Source organism: Vigna unguiculata, chromosome 3 (genome assembly GCF_037176805.1).
Source record: "Vigna unguiculata cultivar grain cowpea cultivar isolate G323 ecotype 2 chromosome 3, ASM3717680v1, whole genome shotgun sequence".
NCBI classification, from domain to species: Eukaryota; Viridiplantae; Streptophyta; class Magnoliopsida; order Fabales; family Fabaceae; genus Vigna; species Vigna unguiculata.
This window is the reverse complement of record NC_140794.1, coordinates 51,348,471-51,371,087: the sequence shown is the minus strand read 5'-3', so window position 1 is coordinate 51,371,087 and position 22,617 is coordinate 51,348,471. Positions and strand designations below refer to the sequence as shown.

Sequence of the window (22,617 nt, the reverse complement as noted above, 5' to 3'; positions counted from 1 at the left end):
TAATTTATATATCACAATAATAAATTATCCGTTAAATAAAAAAAATTATACATAAATTACACTGATTCGATTATTAATATATACTTATTATTTAGACAAATCAAGTGAGTTTTATTATTTTAATTGAAAATATGTTCCTTTTAACTATGTGATGTAACAATAAACAATAATTAAGTTTTATTACTATAATTGAAAATGTGTTTATAACAAAAAGGGTCTAAATGATGTTGACGAATTAGTAGTTTATTGGTCATTGTAGGTGATAATGTAAAAATTGTTTGTAAAAATATCTAATCAACGGTGGTGACAAGGATAGTCCATTGGTTATTATAAATGGCGATGTGAAAATCATATAAAAAACATGATAATTTAGTTATTTAACACGTTTTAAATTAAAAAGATAAAAAGTCATTTTTTATTTTACATTAATCACAAATATCATTTTATATTAACTATAAAATCTTATAAAATCTTACATTTCTTAACAAGTAATTAAGTTGAAAAAGTAAAATAACAACCACATCACCCATTTAACATAAAGAAAAGACAACAAATTAATTAAAAAATATAAAAATTTTAAATACTCAATAGTCCAAAAATTTTCTTAGGAAATAAATCGAAATTATTCAAATTTATTATGACTTAAAAGTTAACTAAACCATATTTTATTAATGTGTTATGTATAAAAATAATATCTATAGTATTATTATCATATGTTAAATTTGTTTTCTCAATAAATTAAACATTTACTTATATTAAATATGAATAAACTATTACTACCCAAATTTTGAAAAAGTTATAATATGGTCATATATTATATTATATTAACAATAATATGAACTAAAGTACTTAATATTGTTTTCTTTATTTTATTTTATGTTAAAACATTGCATATTTTACTTTTAAGGTTTTATTAATTATTACTATTTTAGTACTACAAATATATGTTATTTGATGGTTAAGTTTTGTAAACAAAAATAATATGAATCAAACGATGTATAATCTAGATTTCAAAAATTTAAAATATTAGTAACGGAATTGATAGAAAAAACATATTTGAATATGAAAACAATGCTTAAGATTTAAATTGTGTTTTAATAATTCAATTAAATGTTTAAATTACTAATGATAATAAATTATATAAAGAAATAAATGTTAAGTGCTTGAGTTAAGCATTTTGTGTATAATTCAATTCGAATATTAAGCGCTAACTCTTAGAACTTATTGAAAAACTAACATGACAAAATTACCAGTGTACATGGTATTTGAAGATAAATTTTGTTAACAGTGGGATAGTGGGTATTTCAATACCCGTTTATAAACGAGTGGGGTATGTGTATCATATTATTCGTACTCGCGGGTATCCATTACCTGCAAAAAATTAAAATTAAAATTAAACTTATGTTTTATTAAGTTAAATTTAATTAAAATTAAAATTAATTTATATTTTACTAGATTAATTTTAATTTAATTTAAGTTATTTTTTTGTAATTTTATTTAAATTATTTTAAAAGATTATATATATATATATATATATATATATATATTATATATTTTTAAATATTTGTGAGTATCCACGGATACCTGCCTGCGGGTTTTAATAAACTCGTGAGTATTTTTTAAATGGGTACCTGATGGATAAACAGGGCGGTAGCGAGTAAATTTTTTTGTTGTGGGTTGGTTGCGGATAGACACTATCCGTACCGACCCGATTCGATCTGTTGTCATCCCTAACTATAAAAGAATATTATACTATCAATAATTTTATCAATAGAAAAAGAATTGTCGGTAAAATAGCATTGATGACATATTCTACCAATGAAAATATTCATCGGTAATATGTGTCGATAATTCATAATTTTGATTACTGATGGATATTTTTTCGATAATTTTTTATCAATAGAATGGGTGTTGAGCTCTCCCTTTAGCTTTGACTATGTATTAGTAAAATTTGTTGGTAATGATTTTTTAAAAAAATTTGGTTCGTAATTGAATTTTTTAAAAATCCGTTGCTAGTTAAGTTTTTGAATTTTTTTTGGTAAATTTGTATTGTATTTTTTTTCAAGTTGTCTGTCAAAAAATCCATAAATTGAGCTCTAATTTTTCTGCCAAATATTTAACGAAATATTTGATAAAAGTTAATTGAAGTTCAGTAAGAATAGGTGCTCTGAGTGTCATGACCTTCCAAAATTTTGAAATTTTTTTATATTATATGTACATATTTTATGAAATTTAAATTTTTTAATTTTTTTAAAAATTATTTATAATATATATTAGAAATTGATGAAAATTAAATTATATATACATTTTTATTTCATTTATAAAGCATAACATTTAATGTTAACAAGTAATACAACATAAAATCATATATAATAAAGAATAAAATTATTTATTAAGATATTTTTTATTTACTTCTCCATTGTCTTTTTTAGTTTCCATAATTTTTATTTGTCTTTCACTGTGTTTTTTTTTGTTTCTTAAAAAAAAAACTAGACATGTACTAATTATTTTTTTTCTCTCATTTCTTATTTGTTCTTCCATTTTTGAAGAAAAAAGGTAAATTCCTTGTCTCATTTGAACCCTTTGTATATCATTTTTTTTTAATGTAGAAGAACAAATAATGTAATATGTGTTTTTCATAGTTGATTTTTAATTGTGACTTGGTTATTATATATTTTTCTTGTAGTAACCCTCAATTTTTTATTAGATAATGATAAATTATGTTTTAATTTTTTTTTTTAAAGTAGATATATTGATGAAAATTAAAAGAGTAGATTCATTTTTTGAAGTGATAAAAGAAAAGTTATCCATGAAGCAATCCATGTGTGATTTTTTTTGTAATTATAATTATACTAAATTATGTATTATTTTTTAATTTATTAGTAAACTAAATAATACTAATAATGTATTGATTTTTATTGTATTAGTGACAATCATTAGATATATAAAATTTTGAGTTTTATATTTTGTCTTCCCCAATATTGTTGGGAGTAAGATGGAGAAGAGAATTGGAACAATAGTGCAAAAATCACATTTTATAGCAAATTTTTATACCTATTGAAATTCTTTCTTTATAAAAAAGATACAGTGGCAGAACTGTTAATAGGGATGGCAACGGGGCGGGGCGGGTACGAGTATCATGATCCCATCCCCATCCCCATAATAAAAATTCATCCCCATCCTCATCCCCAAACCCAACGGGTATACAACTTTTGACCCATCCCCATCCCCATCGGGTAACGGGTATTTTCTTATACCCATACCCATACCCATTTTTTTATTGTTCTATATATCAATTAAATATTTTTTATAAAAAAAATTTAAAAATCACACCAACGGAATCATGATACTATCAAAATATTCAATATTAAAATAACATACTCTTTTTGATTTTCATGATGTCAAATATTAAGAAAAATATTATAATAGTATAAATCTCAAATTAAAGTATCAAATAACAACTAAATAAAATTCAAATAATTATATAAAAGCTAAAAAATTACACATTACTAAAATTTTATAATAAACAAAATATTTATTAATTTTACAAATGATCAGTGGTTTTTCCTTTTAATTTTTTAACACCTACAAACACCAAATGTAGAATATTAGATGAGAATTCACAAAAAATACTAACAAAAAATATTAATAAATTTGAGTAACTTACCTAGATGGTTTGAATTCCATATCCAACTTCTTGTACACATCAAAGCCTCTATAGTAATATGATGAAGTCGACTACGGTGAGAAGTTAATATCTGACCACCAGTACTAAAAGCAGATTCAGAAGCTACAGTTGTTATTGGAATAGCTAAAATATCCCTTGCAATTGCTTGAAGGGTTGGAAACTTTAACCCATTTGTTTTCCACCATGATAGGATATCAAATTCTTGTGTAACCGGCAAATTATCTTCTTCCAAGTAATAATCCAACTCTGTTTTCATAACTGTAGTTCTAGATTTTTTCTTTTTTGCCATAAACTCTAAAAATTCATTCGCATCATTATCAACATCCTTTCCCAACTCCAATGATGTAGCTCTATAAGAAGAAGTTTCATTCTTTTTTGATTGATATTCCAAAACCAAATCATAGCACATTTGACGAATCCTACTAAGTTTCAGATCAAAATCATTACCATACAATTTATAAAAATAATATTCTAACATGTCCATCTTGTACCTTGGATCTAAAACTGAAGCAATTGCCAATATATCATGAATAACACTCCAGTAACTTTCAAATTTCTTTAACATTTGTATTGCCATATTTTGAATGGTTATCTCAGGAGATTTAACCCAATCATTTATTGCAATCTTGATCTCACAAATCTTTGGGAAAAAGATGTTGGCAGTTGGGTATTTGGAGCCAGAAATTATTTCTGTGATGTCATTAAATAATTTTAGCCTTCGACAAACATCCTTTGCAAATTCCCACTGCATATCAGTTGGCAAAGAAGTGTATTGAGCTTCACGTTGCTTTAACCTAAAAAACACATCCTTATAACATATGGCAATATCAAGCATCTTGTAAGTAGAATTCCATCTAGTTGGGCAATCCAAACTTAACTTTTTAGTGAAAGAAATTCGCAATTGTCTAGCTGTTTCCTCAAATTTTTCCATTCTTTTAGGAGTTGCTGTCCAATATGCTACACTTTCTCGAATTTTTTCCACCCCTTCTTTTAGGACGGCTAACCCTTCTTTCACAATCAAATTAAGGATATGTGCTGAACAACGCATATGAAGCAAAGACCCTTTCTTAATGAGTGTGTCCAACTTCAACTTATCCTTAATTTTTTCAATCATGCTATCATTTGTGCTGCAGTTGTCTAAAGTGATAGTAGACAATTTTGTATCAATATTCCAATCGAACAAACAATCAACTAATACATTGCAAAGTCGATCAGCTGTGTGAGGTGCGGGAACATAAATGAACCTATAAATTAAGCAATATTTTGTAAGACATATAATCTTTCTAGAGGTGCATAAAAAAAATTACTGGAAAATTTATAAATTAAAAAAGGTGTACCTCAAAATTATATTTTGCAATGTCCAATTGTCATCAATATAGTGAGCTGTGATAGACATATACCCTTTCTTTTGATTGCTTGCAGTCCACATATCCGATGTAATTGCTATTCTTCCTTTATTTGTATCTATCAACTTCATAACAACTTGTTTTTCATGTTCATAGATGCCGAGTATCTCTTTCTTTATCGTATTTCGTGAAGGAAGTTGAAATAATGGTTGAATTGTTGTCACGAATCTAATAAAACCAATATGGTCCACTATTGACAATGAATATTCATGCAATATAATCATTGTTGCAAGTTCCCTCTTGGCATTTTCTTCATTATAAGCTCCACAAGCCAATTCCTTTTTGCCACTTGAAATCTTAGAAAAAAGTGTTTTTTGTCCCCCTTTTCCTTTTGCTAAAGCCTTCTTTTGAATACATATGTTTGTATGATGGTGCAAGTGCTTTGTTCCATTCTTTGTTTCTCCACCAAGCAGTTTCTTGCAATAGTTACATTTAGCTTTGTATTTTCCATCAACTTTTATCTTTTCAAAGTGTTCCCACACAACACTTTTCAATTTCCCTTTCTCAGGCTCTACTTGTGTTGTTGAATGTATTTCATCATGAACTTCTGAAGGTGTTTGCGTAGATGGATTCAATGGAGATTGACTGTCATTATTGGAACTTTGAAAGGGAGTTGGTTGTTGTGAACACTGTGGTGGACTTGGTACCTGCAAATCTTGATCTCCTGTGCTCATTTTCTCTAGAAACTAACATACGTAACAAAAAAAATCAAACAAAGTAAAAAGGTTAATTTCTTTTTTAACAAAATATAAAAGGAAAACCAATAATCAAGTTTAAAAATATTTCAAATATTTTTTATACTATTAAAAATTTATATTATACCACTTAAACGAAATAGCACAAATAACAAAATTAAATTAATAATAATTCAAATTTAAACATAGATTCTTCATCTTTTGATCTTGAATTAAATTAAGGATTTATGCAATTGAGCACTTAAAATTGAGAATTAAACATTATCATGAAACAAAAAATAAATAATAAATAAAATTATCATAAAGGAGTAAAGATAATTAAATGTGTGACCCAAATTTGAGAATATCCATTTGAACATAACATAACGGAAAAAAATGTATAATTAAGATTATGATAAAAGGAAAAGTACCTTGAAGATCTGCTTAAACCTTAAAGAACAAGCCAAACAATTAAAAGAGAGTAAAAAAGTGTATAACCAAAGTAACAAAAAGAAGAGCTACAAAATAAGAGTCAAACATTTTCATGAAAATAAATAAATAAATAAAGATAATCAAATGTGTAACCTAAAAATTATTTCATAGAATGAAATTGAGGAACACCTATTTGAACATAACCATGTACAGAGAGTAAAAATTATGTAATAAGAAGAAGAAAAATTACCTTCAAAATTAAATCTTGAAAAACAAACCAGACAATTGAGAGAGTAAACAAAGTGTATAACAAAAAACAAAGAGAATGAGAAATATGTTATATATATATATATATATATATATATATATATATATATATATATATATATATTATATTATATTATATTATATATTATATTACTATGTATATATATATTATATGTGTGGATATCTTATGTTTATATATATATATAATTATTTATATATATTATATTATATTATATATTATATTATTATTACTATGTATATATATTATATGTGTGGATATCTTATGTTATATATATATATATATATATATATATATATATATATATATATATATATATATATATATATATATATTTATAGATATATATTTATTTTAAGTATATATTATATTATATTATATAATAATATAAATATAATAATATATATTATATTATTATGTATATATATATTATATGTATATGCGTAAATATTTTATGCTTTTATATATATATATATATATATATATATATATATATATATTTCTTTTAAATTTTTATAAATTTGTAATGTTATAAATTTGTTTATAAAAGATCTCACTAGTTAAATGATTAATTTGTTTTATACGTATATATTATATATATTATATTATATTATTATGTATATATATTATATGTATATTATATTATATTATATTATATTATATTATATTATATTACATGTATATATGTAAATATATATATATATATATATATATATATATATATATATATATATATATATATATATATATAAAATTATATTTTATTTATATGTATATATACTATATTATATTATATTATATTATATTATATTTTATGTGTAAATATATTATTTATTTATATATATTTTTTAGATTATTTAATAAATTATAAATAGTTTAGTAATTTAAGCGGGGACGGGTATTTGGGCGGGTATATATATATCCCCATCCCCATCCCCATCCCCAGTTGAAAATTTCGGGTATTACCCATACCCATACCCATACCCAGTCAAAGCGGGGATTCCCCGTCAAAACGGGGACGGGTTCGGGTGATACCCACGGGCACGGGTTTATTTGCCATCTCTAACTGTTAATAAATTAACATTTTTTATATCAATTCTAGCTATAAATAGGGATGACAAAAATACTCGTGCTCGCGGATATCCGCGGATAAAATATGTGACGGATAGTTACTATCCGCGGATATTTATTACCTGCGGGTAGCGGGTATTTTAATACCCGCTCATAAACGGGTCGGGTACGGGTATCATACTATCCGTACCCGCGGGTACCCGTTACCCGCAAAAAATTAAAATTAAAATTAACAGTATATTTTATTATGTCAAATTTAATTATAATTATTATTTTATTTTATTTATATTTTATTTTTATAATTTTATATTAAAAAATTTATAAAATATCCACGGGTTTTAAAAATATCCGCAGATATTTTTTAAATGGATACCCGACAAATAAACGGACGGATAACGAGCGGATTTTATTTTTACGGGTCGGGTTACAGATTGGCACTATCCGTATCTGACCCGACCCGATCCGTTGTCATCCCTAGAAAGTAACTGTGGTAACACTTTTTAAAATAAAGAAGAAAATTTTCTTTATCCATTTAAATTATGGTATAAAAAGTAGTGTTTTTTTAGTTAAGAAACACCGTAACCCTAAACTTTCCATATCCCAATGGCAGCACCCGCGTGAGCAGTAGCTTCGCAGTCCATTTCCACTCTATCCATTAGACTATACCAATTTTATTATTATATAGATTACAATCATTATTTATTTTTGAAAGATAAAAGAAATCAACAGTAGCTCCTAGATCAGAAACAACAATATTATCATAGCCGAAGAAACTTGATACCACCTATTATAATATGGATATCCTCAATAATTTTTTAGTGGATGTATCTAAATTTTGAAAAACATCAAAATATATTTTAGAACAATTTTTCTCACAGTAGGTTTGGGAATGTTCTAAAGACCAAACATAACTATTTATAATAACTTCAGCCATTTCTATTGTATCATAGTTTAGTCAGATTTCATCAATATTTAATTTGACAAGAGGGATAAAAATACTATTTGCAATTTTATTTTAATCATGTTTATACAACAAGAACAGAATCATCACATCATTTGCCCAACAACTCTACACAGACATGTTGCAGTGATCTGACAAAAAAGTAATATTCACTAGTGCAGTGAGGGCTTTTGGCCCCGGTTACTTTCGTGATTCTGCCTCGGTTTTAGAACCGAGGCATATTGGGGCGAGGCCAAAAGGCACCTCCTTTTGGCCTCGGTTATCACCCGAGGCCATAGCGTCTGTTTTCTGCCTCGGGTCTGGAAGAACCGAAGCCATAGGTGTTCAATATTTTTTTTAAATAAAAAATTTCGCCGGACACTACAACACCACCATCGCGAGTCATCTTCTCCGCAAGGAAACCACCACAGCTGCAGCAGCTGAAATCGCGCCATCGAGAGCCTCCACACAATACCTGCATCCAACATCTATATCTACCAGAAGCAGCCATGGAAGCACCCGCAACTGCGCCGTCAACGTTCCAGCAGCCACCAGCGTGACCAAACCAGCGTAGCCATCACCATTCTCGCTGGCAAGACGCAGTCCAGCGTCGTCATGAGCGAACCAACAACACCGTTCGTTCTCGCGCCATCACACACCTGTCCGCGCAGCAGCTGCAGGTTTCAACCTCCATCTTCTCGGCGGAAACGCACAACACCGTTTCTGCATCTTCACCAGATTCGTGCACACCATGGTCCATGCCATTCCTGCAGTAAACGCAACAACAGCGGAAACCTCACCTGGACCTGTGAAGGCGAAACAACACCAGAACCACGAGCACGAACCATGGCAGCATCGTAGCAGGAGTTCGTTCACCTCGTTCACGCGTCTGTACCATGAGCCACTTCCGCCACCACTGTTCGACCGCAGCCACAAGCCTTCGTGCGCAGCCAAAGGAGGAAGAAACCCTAATTTGGGAGAGACGACGCACGACTATTGATGGCAGATGCTGGTCGGCGACGGAGGCGGAGCGTGATGGTGGTGGTAAAGCGGAGAAATTCGCGCAGAGAGAAGAGAGTTTGGGAGACGATGAATAGTAGTTAGGGTTCGCGAATTGGGAATTTTAACAGACTTTATGGCCTCGGTTCAATTAATAACCGAGGCCAAAAGCCCCCTTTACTGCCTCGGTCCTTAAAGAACCGAGGCCAAAAGCCTGATGCTGAATTTATGGCCTCGGTTCAATTAATAACCGAGGCCAAAAGCGCCCTTTACTGCCTCGGTCTTTAAAGAACCGAGGCCAAAAGCCTGATGCTGGTGGCATTTTTGAAAATTTGAAAACTGGGCTGCCTTATATGCTTCGGTTCATTTGTAACCGAGGCCTAAAGTCCCCTTTATTGCCTCGGTCCTTAAAGACCCGAGGCCAAAAGCCTGACGAAATTGCAAAAATGCCACCGCCTCCTTATAGGCTTCGGTTCAGCTGTAACCGCTATAAGGCGAAGTAAAATGTCAAATCTGCACTAGTGATTACTATGTAATTTTTACCAAATAATTTCTAATATCTTAAATTGGTTTCTTATAAAGTAAAATGTTAATTAAATAAAAGTGAGATTGGATAATAGAATCATGTACAAGAACAAATAAAAAAAAAAATCACGAAATTGTAAAGATTTGTTATATTATAATATAGGTCACTAATTTGTCTCAAATGTGGAGGGAACAATAGCATACATATAAACATTGATATTAACTTTATGTTTCCTGTGTAGTTAATATGAATTATGATGTAGCACTGGGATTCTTTGTAATGGGCAAGTTTCCATCATAAGTGCATTTGAAAACATCTGGTTTTCTTACAAGGCGGGGCCCAACTGGTACTTTGTTATTTTTAGGACGAATATCCTGCAATAGCATAAAATTCCATTATTACAAGCTAAAATTAATCTCTTGTCATTAAAAATAAAATTTATAAACCTATAATACAAATATGTGTGAATAAGAATGGTGGTGCTTAATTAAGAGTATTTTACCTGGTCAAATATAGCTGTTGGAATGGCCAGGGTTGCGACAGCATTGGGGGCATCGACTATTCCAGATATTCTTCCTTCACAAGGAATGCAAGACAGCAACAGATACACCTGATGTTTAATTTCGATATAATTAAGATTTCAACCTTTCATATAGATTTTTTTCTTCTGTAAATAGAATTTGATAAAACAATGGCAACCTTAGCATTTAATCATAGGTTGTTGCATTTTGGTACAACAATAAGAAAAGAGCTAAACCTGTTGTTTGGAGTATCCAAACTTGGATATGTAGTCGATGGCATTGAGCACTGCTCTTTTGTATGCAACACTTGCATCTAGGTAGTGTTGTCTCCCACTTTCATCAACACTGATTCCCTCGAAAACTAGCCACTCTGAGAATCTTGGTTCAACAGGGCCTATCTCAAATATTGGGTTTACATGAAGGGGACTGGGTCCCATTGGTGTAAGGTACTCTTTCATTCCATCTCTTATAATTTCACACCTGATTACACCAGAATTGTTATCAGCTCTTCCTATCATCAATAATCTTTTATTTTTAACAACAGTTTTAACCACATTTGCAGTGGCAGAGTCAGGTGATATTTGGGTAACTCAAGTTATATACTAACTTTAGTTCTAAGAAACCACTCATCTCAATTGCACCACAGAATGAGACCTCGCCATCACCCTGTGAAAAGTGCATGTCACCGGTGCTGAGATTTGCTCCTTCCACAAAAACTGGGAGGTATACCTTAGCCCCTCTACTGAGGTTTTTTATGTCACAATTTCCACCATTTTCTCGTCCTGGTATTGTTCTTGCAGCTTCTTTTGCAATCCTCTCCCATTCACTACACCCTTTTTCAATCTACAACCATGTCAGGAAAAGGATTTAAAACAACACAATGGAAAATCTTGCTTGATTTCTTACCATGTCAACGAAGCATAGGTCAAATTCTTAATAGTTTTTGTGAACTTGGATGAATTGAGATAATTACCTTTCCAAGGAGACAACTTTTTGTTGATGGCAAGTTTGCCAAAGGTCGAGTATGCAAAACCTCACAGAGTTTGAAAGACTTAACACCATTTTCTTCTATATCTCTCTCCCTTTCATTCCATATGTTGAGGAGTTCCATTGATGGTGCAGTTCCAATTATCCCGGGGTGTGTTAAACCTGGAAATCGTACTCCTTTGCACAATAAACAAAGTAGCAATTAGCGAAATAAATATGCAGCAATGTTTTCATGTATCCATTCATGTAATTAGATAAAACTGATCCATGATTATGCTCACCTGGTATCTGAGGTGAATGAGCATATATTCCCTCAAAGTACCAGATAGCTTTTGTGGCACAAGGAAAATGGTCTGTTAAGAAGCCACCTCCATTTTCTCTGTCAAATGTTGCTGTAAAACCCCATTCATCACCAGGTAGAGGACCCAAGTTGCATATTTCAACAGCAAGCAGATCTCCAGGCTTGGCTGGGATTCCATCATCATCCACAATTCTAATTGGCCCACTAAGATAATGTACCTTATATAGTTACAGAAAGCCATGTAAAGTTCCTTGCTTTACTCTTTTTCCATGTGATTAGGAATTAATAACTACACTTAAATATCAATGAACTTATAATGCATGACAATTTGTGATTTACTGTCATAAAGTGTATATACCCTAAGAAACAGGTATAGTTGTCAACTGTTTGGTTTGTATAATTTTGTCGGTTTACTTTGCTGATTAATATCCAAAATCAGGTTTCGTAATTAAGCTGTGATCTTTGTACTTACAGTTGAGAGATCTAAAGATTTTACGTCGAGTGGTGAATCATCATCTCTAATAGCGCCACCTGTCCAATCTACCATCTCTACTCTAAAGACTTCACCGGTGTTAACAGTGGCCACGTGTGGTATGTGAGGGTGCCATCGGTTATGGAGAGGAGGGTTTTGTTCCCATGGCTTCTTCTTCAAATCTATTGACGAAACCACTCTTCTAGTTGGTGGTGCCATGGAGAAATCGATGTGTTTTTTGTAAACGTTGGATTTGGTGAAGACTCTAGATAGATACTGTTCTTCTAACACAGTTTAGCATTGCGATGAAGAAGGGGATCGGTTTTCAATTTGTGGAAGGACCACACTTGTACATGTTGGTCCCAGAAAACAATGTTGTAGTCACCGATGAAAGCGTGTGGCATGTATTCATTTGGTGCATATCGTTTTCTTAATTACATCTTTCACTAATATCTTAAGAAATCATACTAAACTACTAAACCCGCTTAATCCAGAAGAAATATAACGGCATTAATTGGGGAGAATAAGTGAATAACTAATGTTTGATTTGTATTATTAAAGTAATAAAAAAATAGGGTAACCTATTTATGACGAATACATTTTTTTTATTAGAGAAAATAGTCCAAAGAAAGAGTTAGATTGTTTTTTTCTAATATAATTGGAGAGAGAATAGAAGGGAAGAAAAAAAATCTGGCCGGCCCATATAATCTTAGAACATTTGTATTTTTCTTGAGTTACATATACGTAATTAACTATATCGGTAAATATTATCAATGAATGTATAAATGGTTAAAAATAAATAAATGAACAAAAACAATTGAATATAATTATGGACAATTAAAATAGTATCTTACACTTTAAAATGTTTAATAGTAGTATTGCTCAACCTTGTTTAATTGATTAATGGTGTCATGATCATATAATTAATAATCATACTTACTTATTTATATATATATATATATTATTACCTTACAATTAGTCAAAAGTAAGTAATATGATTAAATCTAACAAAATTATTAAATTGTGCCAAATTTATTTTACATTTCCTAATTATTTGCTAAACAAAATTAACTATATATTTACTTGCGAGAGTATCTGAATAGAAATTACATAGATATAACAAATTTGATATGTTGGTCTTTGTCCTATAAGATACAAGACGAATGAAAGAAATAATGTGACTGAAAAATTCACCCACTTTTTTCATTGTTTACAATGGTAGGTAGCAAAATCAAGATAGTGTAAATTGTCCGAATTTCAGAAGTGAGATTATGAACGACAAAACGGTAGTGCTGTCTAGTCCAACCCGACCAGTACAATGGAAATGATAGGTTAATCCTATCCAGATTTAAAATCAACTAACATTTTTTAAGGTGAGATACTTTAAAAAAAAAAAAAAAAAAAACTTAAGTAGCTTTTCCAAAGTTCTAAGTAATCAACAGTTTGTTGGTATGAGGTGGTTGTATTTGTAGCAGAAAATAATCAACAGTTCCTTTTGAATATTTTGTGTGAAGTAGGATTTATGATGATGAATTAAGAACTCACAGTTAAAGGATCAAGGTGCTTGACATCGTGCGCAGTGAGATTGTTGGTGATGGCACCTCCACTGAAGTCTACCATCTCAACTCTGAAAACTTCCCCAGCAGTGACCTCTGCAACTGGGGGTATATCTGGGTGCCATCGGTTGTGAAGAGGGGTTTTCTGCTCCCACGCTTTCTTCTTCAAGTCTATGGCCACCACCAATCTTGGACCAGACAGAGCCATTTCTTGTGGGCAATATTATCTCACACAGATCCACTAAACAAAATCAGAAGTTCAAGGAACTTCTTTTAATACTGTCCCACTTTCATGGTAGCTTGACTTAGACTTGCTTTGATACATAACCGTGAATGTAGCTTCACTTGACCCCACCTAACCCTTATCTGGTCCATTTCCGCAGGACCACTTATCCCTCACTGCAAACTTCTGCTCCTTCTTTCTTCTCTTATGTTTCTTCATCACTGGAAGGGAATGATTTCATTGCTTCACAACCAGCCAAAGAGCATCATCATCAACCCCATCACACCGTTTTTTTTAGCCAAATTTCATCAACCGTCCGTGTTGCATATCACAAATGCCTCCTTCACACTATGCCACACTTTACGTGAAGTAATAGAGTTTCTATACGTGCGGCTGCTAATTATATCCATTGCTTCTTATAGTGAAAAAACCAAAATGTCAAGATAAATAGAAAAAATGGATGGCATCAAATATCACCATCATTGATTACTGCTGTATCACAGTTGTTGGTAACTTTTAATTACTTGTTTTAACCATACTTTTACTTCGGGTAAGTCAGACAATTCTGAACCAGAGATCGCTGTTACATAAATGAGAGTTCAGAGTATCTTGCTAAATTAGTTGTTAAACATATCTACGGTTGAGAATAAGGCCGTGGAAATTTTAAAATTAAAAATAAATGTTTGTATTGTTGACTAATTAATCGATGAAAAAATATGTTCGTTCACATTTGAATATATGATTTATATATATTTACAAAATCACAATTAAGTTTCTATTCTACCTTTGCCCTTTTCATCGATTATAGAAAAATTCGTGATAAAGAAATATATATATTTTCACCAGCTAAAGAAGAGAAAGAGAAAGAGTAGGAAAGTCAAGTTCGTGGAGAATAAGAGAAAATAAGCACCACAAATAATTCTAATATTACCTATGGTTAGTATTCGATGGTAACACTACTATAAATTTTTATATTACATGGAATTTTTCATGTAAGTTTGCTAAAAAAATTTATAAAAATAATTTTTTTTGTGTCATTTTTTTAATAACTTTAATTGGCAGGTAATTCCTTTGTGGGTAATTATTTCGTACAAAATTATAAAATTTGTAAGTATTTCTTACCAAATTTGTTGCGAAAAGTGTTTTATACAAAATATTTTGTAGAAAAATTAGTAGCAATTGTTTACAATTTTTTTTTACAATAAAATTTGTAAGTATTTCTTACGAAAAAATTTTCAAAACAAAATTGACAGAAAATATAAATATTTAAGTATAGTAACAAGTGAAATCCGTTAGTAACAAGTATTTTTCGATAAAATATATCAAAGGCATAAAATTTCTTTATACTTCAACATTCGTTTCTAGGCATGTGCTATCTTAATTTTGAACCCATGTTTAACAACTTTTCATTGAATAATTAGTGCTTGCAATTTGAGTTTAATAAGAAATTGTGCAATTTAAGTTCAAATGACACATAGTACGTGCTCGCAAGTCAACATTTGAAGGCATACAAAGATCTTTAAGGACAAAGGGATTGAATGTCATCTTTTGGTAGTTGGAAATCAACACAAAAAATTAAAGAAGAAAATAATCAATTTACATATTTCTAATGTAATACCAATTAGTTTACCTTCTTTTGAACCTTTCTATCAATTGTATCAACATCAACGTGAAACCCTCCTTGGTGGATTTGATCTCGCACATAGAAAATTGCATACCAAACAACCAGTGGCAGAGGTTGGAAGGGGCAGGCGGGGGACATGCCCCCTCCCCTAATTTTTTTATTTATTTATTTTTTCATTATTTTATATATATATTTTTAATTATATAAATTTTAATTTTCTTAAATTAAATAATATTATATTCAAAATTAATAAAAAATTAAATTAAGTATTTTTTATTTATTTTATAAAGTACAATAATAAATAATAAATATAAAATTAAATATATAAAGAAACAAATTTATTAAGATATTTTTTATTTTCTTTTCCATTGTCTTTTTAAGTTATTCTTCTCTCATGCTTATTATTTTTTTTGTTATTAAAAAAATAGTTGGACATAAACTCAGTATTTCTATCCTCATTTTTTAATATTTTCTCTTTCATTATTAAATAAATAATTAAGGTAACTTTCTATTGTCTCACTTGATAATAAACTATTTGTTTAACATTTAGCATTATTTTTTATCTCATGATCTTTTTATATATTCATTTTTTATGAATATAGAAGAAGAAACAATGTATTATGTGTTTTTTCATAGTCGATTTTTAATTGTAACTTGATTATCATAGTTTTTTTTAGTAATTATGTCTCTCAACTTTGATTAGATTATGATAAATTATTTTTTAGTTTTAAACTTATTTTTTACATAGGTATATTAATAAAAAATAAAAGAATAAATTTATTTTTTAAAATTGATAGAGAAACTACTGGTGAAGATGAAAACATGATAATATGGTTGCTTATCGCATAACAATGAAATGAAAGCTCGTGAATATTTTTTGAATCAGATGCACGTTAATAAAATGGAAGATGAATATTTTGCAGATAATATGGTTATTTACATTGAAAAAAGTTAACTGAAAAATTTAATTATTATTCAATTACCATAAGTTCAAAAATATGAATATGAAGAAATGATAGACATTCCTTTAGATATATGTAATTTCTTTGATAATTATAAATATACTAGATTAAGTATTCATTTTTATTGAATTAGTACAAATAATATCAAATATATAAATTTTGAGTATATTATTTTGGCTTCTCCAAAAATTTTAGTGAAGATCCGCTATTGCAAACAACAACAATATTAATGAAGATTGCACTCAACCAATAATCATAAATATAAAAACTAGGTCCCTAAAAGGGCATTATTAGACAATTAACATGATCAAAAACTTTGTTACATGCCTATCAAAAATATTGAAAACCATAAAGATCAAATCCAAGGATATTTTTGTTATCCCTATTAATAGTCACATAATCAAAATAATCACCTATTTTATGCCAAATATTATTATAAAGATAATAGTTGAAATTAAAGTGTTAGTCTATATAACTCGGACAACCAAATAAATTAAACATCTAAAGTATTCAAAGATCATTGAACAAGATTATAGTATTTAAAAAGATCAACTTTTCGACCTGCATAATTAAAATTAATAAATAATTAAAATACAAAACATATAAAAGAATGATGAAAAAAAAAACTAATAAAAAGTTATTGCTAGTGAGTTACAAGTCAATCCAACTCAAACTTGTTCAATGCACAGATGTTAAGGGAATTGAGTTCAATTTAATTTACATTAAAAAAAATAAATTTTAATTAACATAACCCAATTCAAACACATGATAAACTAAATTAATTCATGAGTTGACATCTATTTTTACATCTCTTTACAAGTTACCGACATCTTTTATCAAGATATTAGTCATTAATATTATATAACCCGCATTTTGTCTAGCCAGATCAAGGTTCATTAACAACTCTTCTCACTCTTCAAAGTATAACAAAAGATTAAATAAATAATAAAAATAAAATAAAGAACATAATTTGCAACAATAATTATGTTAGGAATAAGAAAAATTCAATGTACATAAAATATAGATCTTAAAATTATATATTCACCGTTATATTTACGGGTTGTGATTTTATAAATTATAATAGTAAATAATAAAAAATAATGAAGTCAACAAACTAGTTAAGTGTCTCACAAATCAATAAAATTTTAAGTAAGAGTGAATTGATCCAAAATAATTTTGAATTCGAATTTTTCATTACAAAATAGTTTATGCTAAAAATATTGTAATATAAATAAAATTGAGTTACTTTTTTTATTCTATTCAGGTGATGAGTCAGCTGTTCCGCAAACAGTACGAAATACTGAAGAGTGATAAAATAACAGGAATTATGAATTAATATCCTGGGGTGAAATAAATAGAATCGAACGGCGTAGGAAACATCCATGCGCGGAAACACGGAGCCGCGCACGCCAAAGACATTGGAATCTCACCTTTGCAAGCAGAAAACAGAATTAAAAAAAACAAAACACACGCACTCTCTTCCTCATACTTCTCTTCCACTTCCACCACTACCTTAACCCAACCATAGTTAACCACCAACCCCACTTCCCCCAACATCTCCTCTCTCTCTCCCATTCCCTTCCTTATTTATATCTCTTCCCAACCTACATTTGCATTCTCCGATCTCTTCTCCCTCTATTCTTCATAATTGTTGTTCGTGTTCATGTGAGGCTGATTTCACAAGAACCAAGAAACTGTCTCAAACACAAAAACAAACACATGAGTTGCAACGGCTGCCGAGTCCTTCGAAAGGGATGTAGCGAATCCTGCGTGTTGCGTCCTTCTTTGCAGTGGATCGAAACCGCCGAAGCTCAAGGCCATGCCACCGTCTTCGTTGCCAAATTCTTTGGCCGCGCTGACCTCATGTCCTTCATTTCCAACGTTCCAGAAAATCAGAGACCTGGTAAATTTTATTTTTATTTTTTTTTAACTCTCTCTACAGTATTCTTAGCCCTACCTTATACCCCTATGCGTCTTGCCTATGCAGCCCTGTTTCAGTCCTTGCTGTTCGAAGCTTGCGGGAGAACGGTTAACCCCGTCAATGGTGCTGTGGGCCTTCTCTGGACCGGAAACTGGCACGTCTGTCAGGCGGCCGTCGAGACCGTGCTCCGCGGGGGTACGCTCAGGCCCATGCCGGAGCTCATGGGCCTCGCCTCTCCCGCTGCCGCCGCCGACGAGACATCGGAGGTTGCATGCTCCGACATTTGGAGAATCCGAGACCCGAACCCGACTTGTGGCTTCACGAACACCAGATCCCATAACAGAGCCTCCTCCGCCAGCAAACGCAAGAGGTTGGAGGAGCCGGCGAAGCTTCAGGCGGCGCCGAATCTCGATCTCCGACTGACGCCTATTTTCCTGCAGAAGAAGGTTGAAAACCGACGGCCGGTGTCGCCGTCGATGACCTCCGAGGAGTCAGGCACGACGACGGCGTGCTTGGAGAGCAAATTCGGGGATCAGTGGGGTCATAGTGGAGACCGGAAAGTTCTCAACCTTTTCATTTGAGGACTCTTCCCATCTCTCCCTCTCTCTCTCTCTGTGAGAAGCGTCGTGTTTTTCTGAATCTAATTAACGAGTTTGTTGTATGGTGTAATAGTCCTTGAAGGGGTTCTTCCCGGGATTTAAGTCCGGCGAGTTTTGGTGAGACACCGGCACAGGATTTCTTTAGAGAGAAAAATGAGGGTTCGTCGGTGATCCCTTTTTGTTTTCGTTTGTTTTTGTTTTTGTTTTTAATTCCTGCCAAACATGGAATATGTAAACAGTCCTGTGATCGTGGGACATGAATATTAGTAATATTAAATATGAATAAATGAGTAGATAGTGGAATAGATCTTTTGTTTTTGATTGTTGTGTCTGAAACATTTATGAAGATGTGAATTGGATGAATATTCAGTTTAGGAGGCGGGACAGAACTCATAACTCAGAATTTTACTCCTCACCAACTGCTATGCCCGTAACATTAATTTTACATGATCCCTTTAGGAAAAGGACTGCAGAGTCCAATGTTGCAAAATACTACAGTAGTAGTGGGATATCAGTTTCTTTAATATTGCATTTTGCATTTATTATGAAAGAGTAGAAGGAACTCTTGCTTAAAACAAGGTTTGACCCACAGCCATATTGGCAGTGGGGTGATGTGGAATGATAAAAAATTGAGCATGTTGGAACTTTGACGTCAGAAAAAAAATGAGTAGCAGCAGTAGTTGCTCGTTGGAACAACTAGTAAGTTGCCTTTTGAACTGCGAATATAAAACTCAAATTTATTTACTTGGGGTTAAATTTGTATGCTATGGAAGCTGAGGATCCTGTGCATGGAGGTTTGTGAGGACAGACTAAAAACTAGTTGAATTGTTTGTTTGTGGGACAGGAAAGAGAGAGAGAGAGAGAAAGAGGAAGAAGTTAAGCAGTAACAGAGGCGACTTTTGAAGAATACAAAGAGGCGTAGAAAGGAAGAAGGAGAAGGAATCAAGGAAGAAAATAGGGTTTTAAATAATAGAAATGAATAAATAAAAAAAAGAAATACTTAATAATTTAGGGCCTACAATAAAGCTGGTGTTTGCCTCTTGCGTAGGTGCGTATCCCTCCGCCAATGGCAAAGCCAAATTATACGGCTGGCGTCAGCGTCGAGTTTTAGCTGTCTTGCTTTGTGTTGTCTAATTCTTACTTGTGGAACAAAGGTACCAGCACAGTACAAGTAGTAGCAAACTATTTTCAATTTTTATTATGATTATCTTCTATTCATTAACTTTAACCACTTAAGATTCGTTTACACCGACACGTGTTTTATTTCTATCACAGCTCACCTTTGTTCGATTTATCCAAGATTACTCTCGCATGTATCGGTGGTATATTTGAATTGGACTGAAATTATATGTTGTAAAAGAATGATAATGTGAAATGGTTTAGTTAGATTGGGGTTAAATTATAGAGAGGGGTTAGAATTTGGATGGATATGTTTGAGTGGTTTCTCCTCCTGGGAAACGAGTGGGATCCACTTCATGAGCACTTAGCGAGAAGCATTACAATATTTTGGGAATCCCGGTTTAAGCCAATAAACATGATGCTAGAGGAGAAAAGAAAGGAAAGAACGCAACGCAACTAAGTAAGTGCAAGAGATGGTTTTGTTATCTTTTCTTTTTATTTCTGCGATGCTGCGTCTCGCCGCATTTGCCATGGACCCCGCCAAACCTTCCCCACTTTACATTGTGGTGCCCCACACATACCTCACCCTCCACCATCTCTGCAACCACTACCATACTCTCACCTCAGGTTCTACGCACTCTCTGTGCGTCGCGTTTCCTTCTTCTTTTTTCTACTCTGCTCCATTACTTCATCATAACTCCCACACTCACCCCCACTAAATGTAATCACATCGTGATAGGTTTACGAAATACAAATGAAATATTTATACAAAATAAAATTCTTGTTGAAAGATTTATATATTATTATTTCATTTCATAGAAGTTAATAAATGATTAGAAGTAGATTTGAGGAGGAAAATGTAAAAGAAGATAGCATATAAAGGGCAAAAGGGAAATATGATGGTGGGAGTTGGAGCAGAAAAGGAATATAGATGAAAAGTGGAGGTGGCCAGCACAATTATTCGAAAGAGGACAGAGAGAGGAAAGGTGTGACGCGGATTTCACCAACGCTCCCTATCAATAAGCACGACCAATTCCAAGCTTCTTGGTGCCTATGCTCTCACTGTTTCTATTTACCCACAATATTTTCTCATCATAAATCAATTTTATTTATTTCTTAAATATTTTCTCATATGCATTACTTGTTTAAAAGCTAAAATATAAGAAATATTAACCCAGATAATTTGTCACAATTAAACATTTAAATTCTTATAGAACATTTATTTCAAATTGAAAATTATAAAATAATTTACTCCTACATTATATGAATTTGACTCGGTATTTAAAGAGAAAAAAATGTACTTTTACAATATCATCCTATTACACTACATGTATTTATTGATTAAAGGTCATACTACTTACGGTTTGTAATTAAATAATATTATAAAACTTTTTTATAATGTTAGGATATATATATATATATATATATATATATATATATATATATATATATATATATATGTGTGTGTGTGTGTGTGTATTAAATTTTTAATTAACTTAGTAAACATTATTTGTTATTCTTTCTTTTTTTTACACAAATGAAATAGATACAAGTTTTTCATCGAAATTGGATATCAGAAAGATTATCAAATATAAATAACAAAATTTTATTGTGAATCTTTTTTAATTGACCTCTCTATCTGTCATAATATAACTAGAAAGTGAAAGAAAGAGAATCTTTATACATCCTAAAATTTGAGGGATTTGTTGATAGTTGTAATATATTTATAGGCCACATGTATTTATTTGTTCTAAATAAAAAAATTTTATATGATTCTTTACTATTTGTTGTATACCGTAGAGTTAAAATTAAAAAATATTTATCATTTAAAGATTCAAATTTAAACTTTATAGCATTATGTTCCGTTAGAAAGCTAGATGCCTTAAACTAAAAACAAAAAATATAATGAACTTTTTTAACTTAAAGTTAATAATCATTAAGGTCCAAATAGTTTTGTTTCGGGAGTTAGTATATTTTATTTATAAGTAAAATAGTTACAAATCAAATTTATTATATGAAAAATAGGAGAATATTTTAGTTACAAATATAATAATAAAATATCAAGATAATAACTAAAAATAATAACCACATATCATATCTCCTATACATCAATATTTGTTAGGACAATGATATTTTGAGTACTAAATTTTGACAACTTTCTCTTACAACATGAGGTGTTATATTCTAAGTGGTTTTGAAATATTGAGAATGAGAAAATGAAAAAATGGAAAACACTTAGAAGATGCCACTTAAAGTTGTAAGAGAAAGTGGTCAAAATTCAGTAGTCAAAAAATCATTTTCCTATTTGTT

General features: G+C 30.8%; 2 protein-coding genes across 4 annotated transcripts; one reads left to right on the top strand and one right to left on the bottom strand.

Moving 5' to 3' along the window:
• Positions 1–10,155: 10,155 nt before the first annotated feature.
• LOC114176179 (uncharacterized) lies at positions 10,156–14,172 on the bottom strand. Of its 3 annotated transcripts, XM_085670496.1 has the most exons (8): positions 13,845–14,172; positions 12,304–12,584; positions 11,812–12,049; positions 11,517–11,707; positions 11,151–11,386; positions 10,780–11,023; positions 10,525–10,632; positions 10,156–10,396 (listed from the first exon to the last, which is right to left on the bottom strand). In XM_085670496.1, the coding sequence occupies exons 1-8, from the start codon at positions 14,065–14,067 to the stop codon at positions 10,274–10,276; spliced, it is 1,644 nt and encodes a 547-aa protein (XP_085526622.1). In that variant the 5' UTR covers positions 14,068–14,172; the 3' UTR covers positions 10,156–10,273. The 3 variants fall into 3 exon arrangements, with proteins under 3 accessions (XP_085526622.1, XP_027916930.2, XP_027916931.2); XM_028061129.2 differs by lacking the exon at positions 12,304–12,584 and having other exon boundaries at positions 13,849–14,159; XM_028061130.2 differs by lacking the exon at positions 13,845–14,172 and having other exon boundaries at positions 12,304–12,868.
• A 4,038-nt stretch (positions 14,173–18,210) lies between these two features.
• LOC114175722 (LOB domain-containing protein 37-like) lies at positions 18,211–19,493 on the top strand. Its single transcript, XM_028060505.2, has 2 exons — positions 18,211–18,571; positions 18,656–19,493. The coding sequence occupies exons 1-2, from the start codon at positions 18,388–18,390 to the stop codon at positions 19,168–19,170; spliced, it is 699 nt and encodes a 232-aa protein (XP_027916306.2). The 5' UTR covers positions 18,211–18,387; the 3' UTR covers positions 19,171–19,493.
• Positions 19,494–22,617: the final 3,124 nt, after the last annotated feature.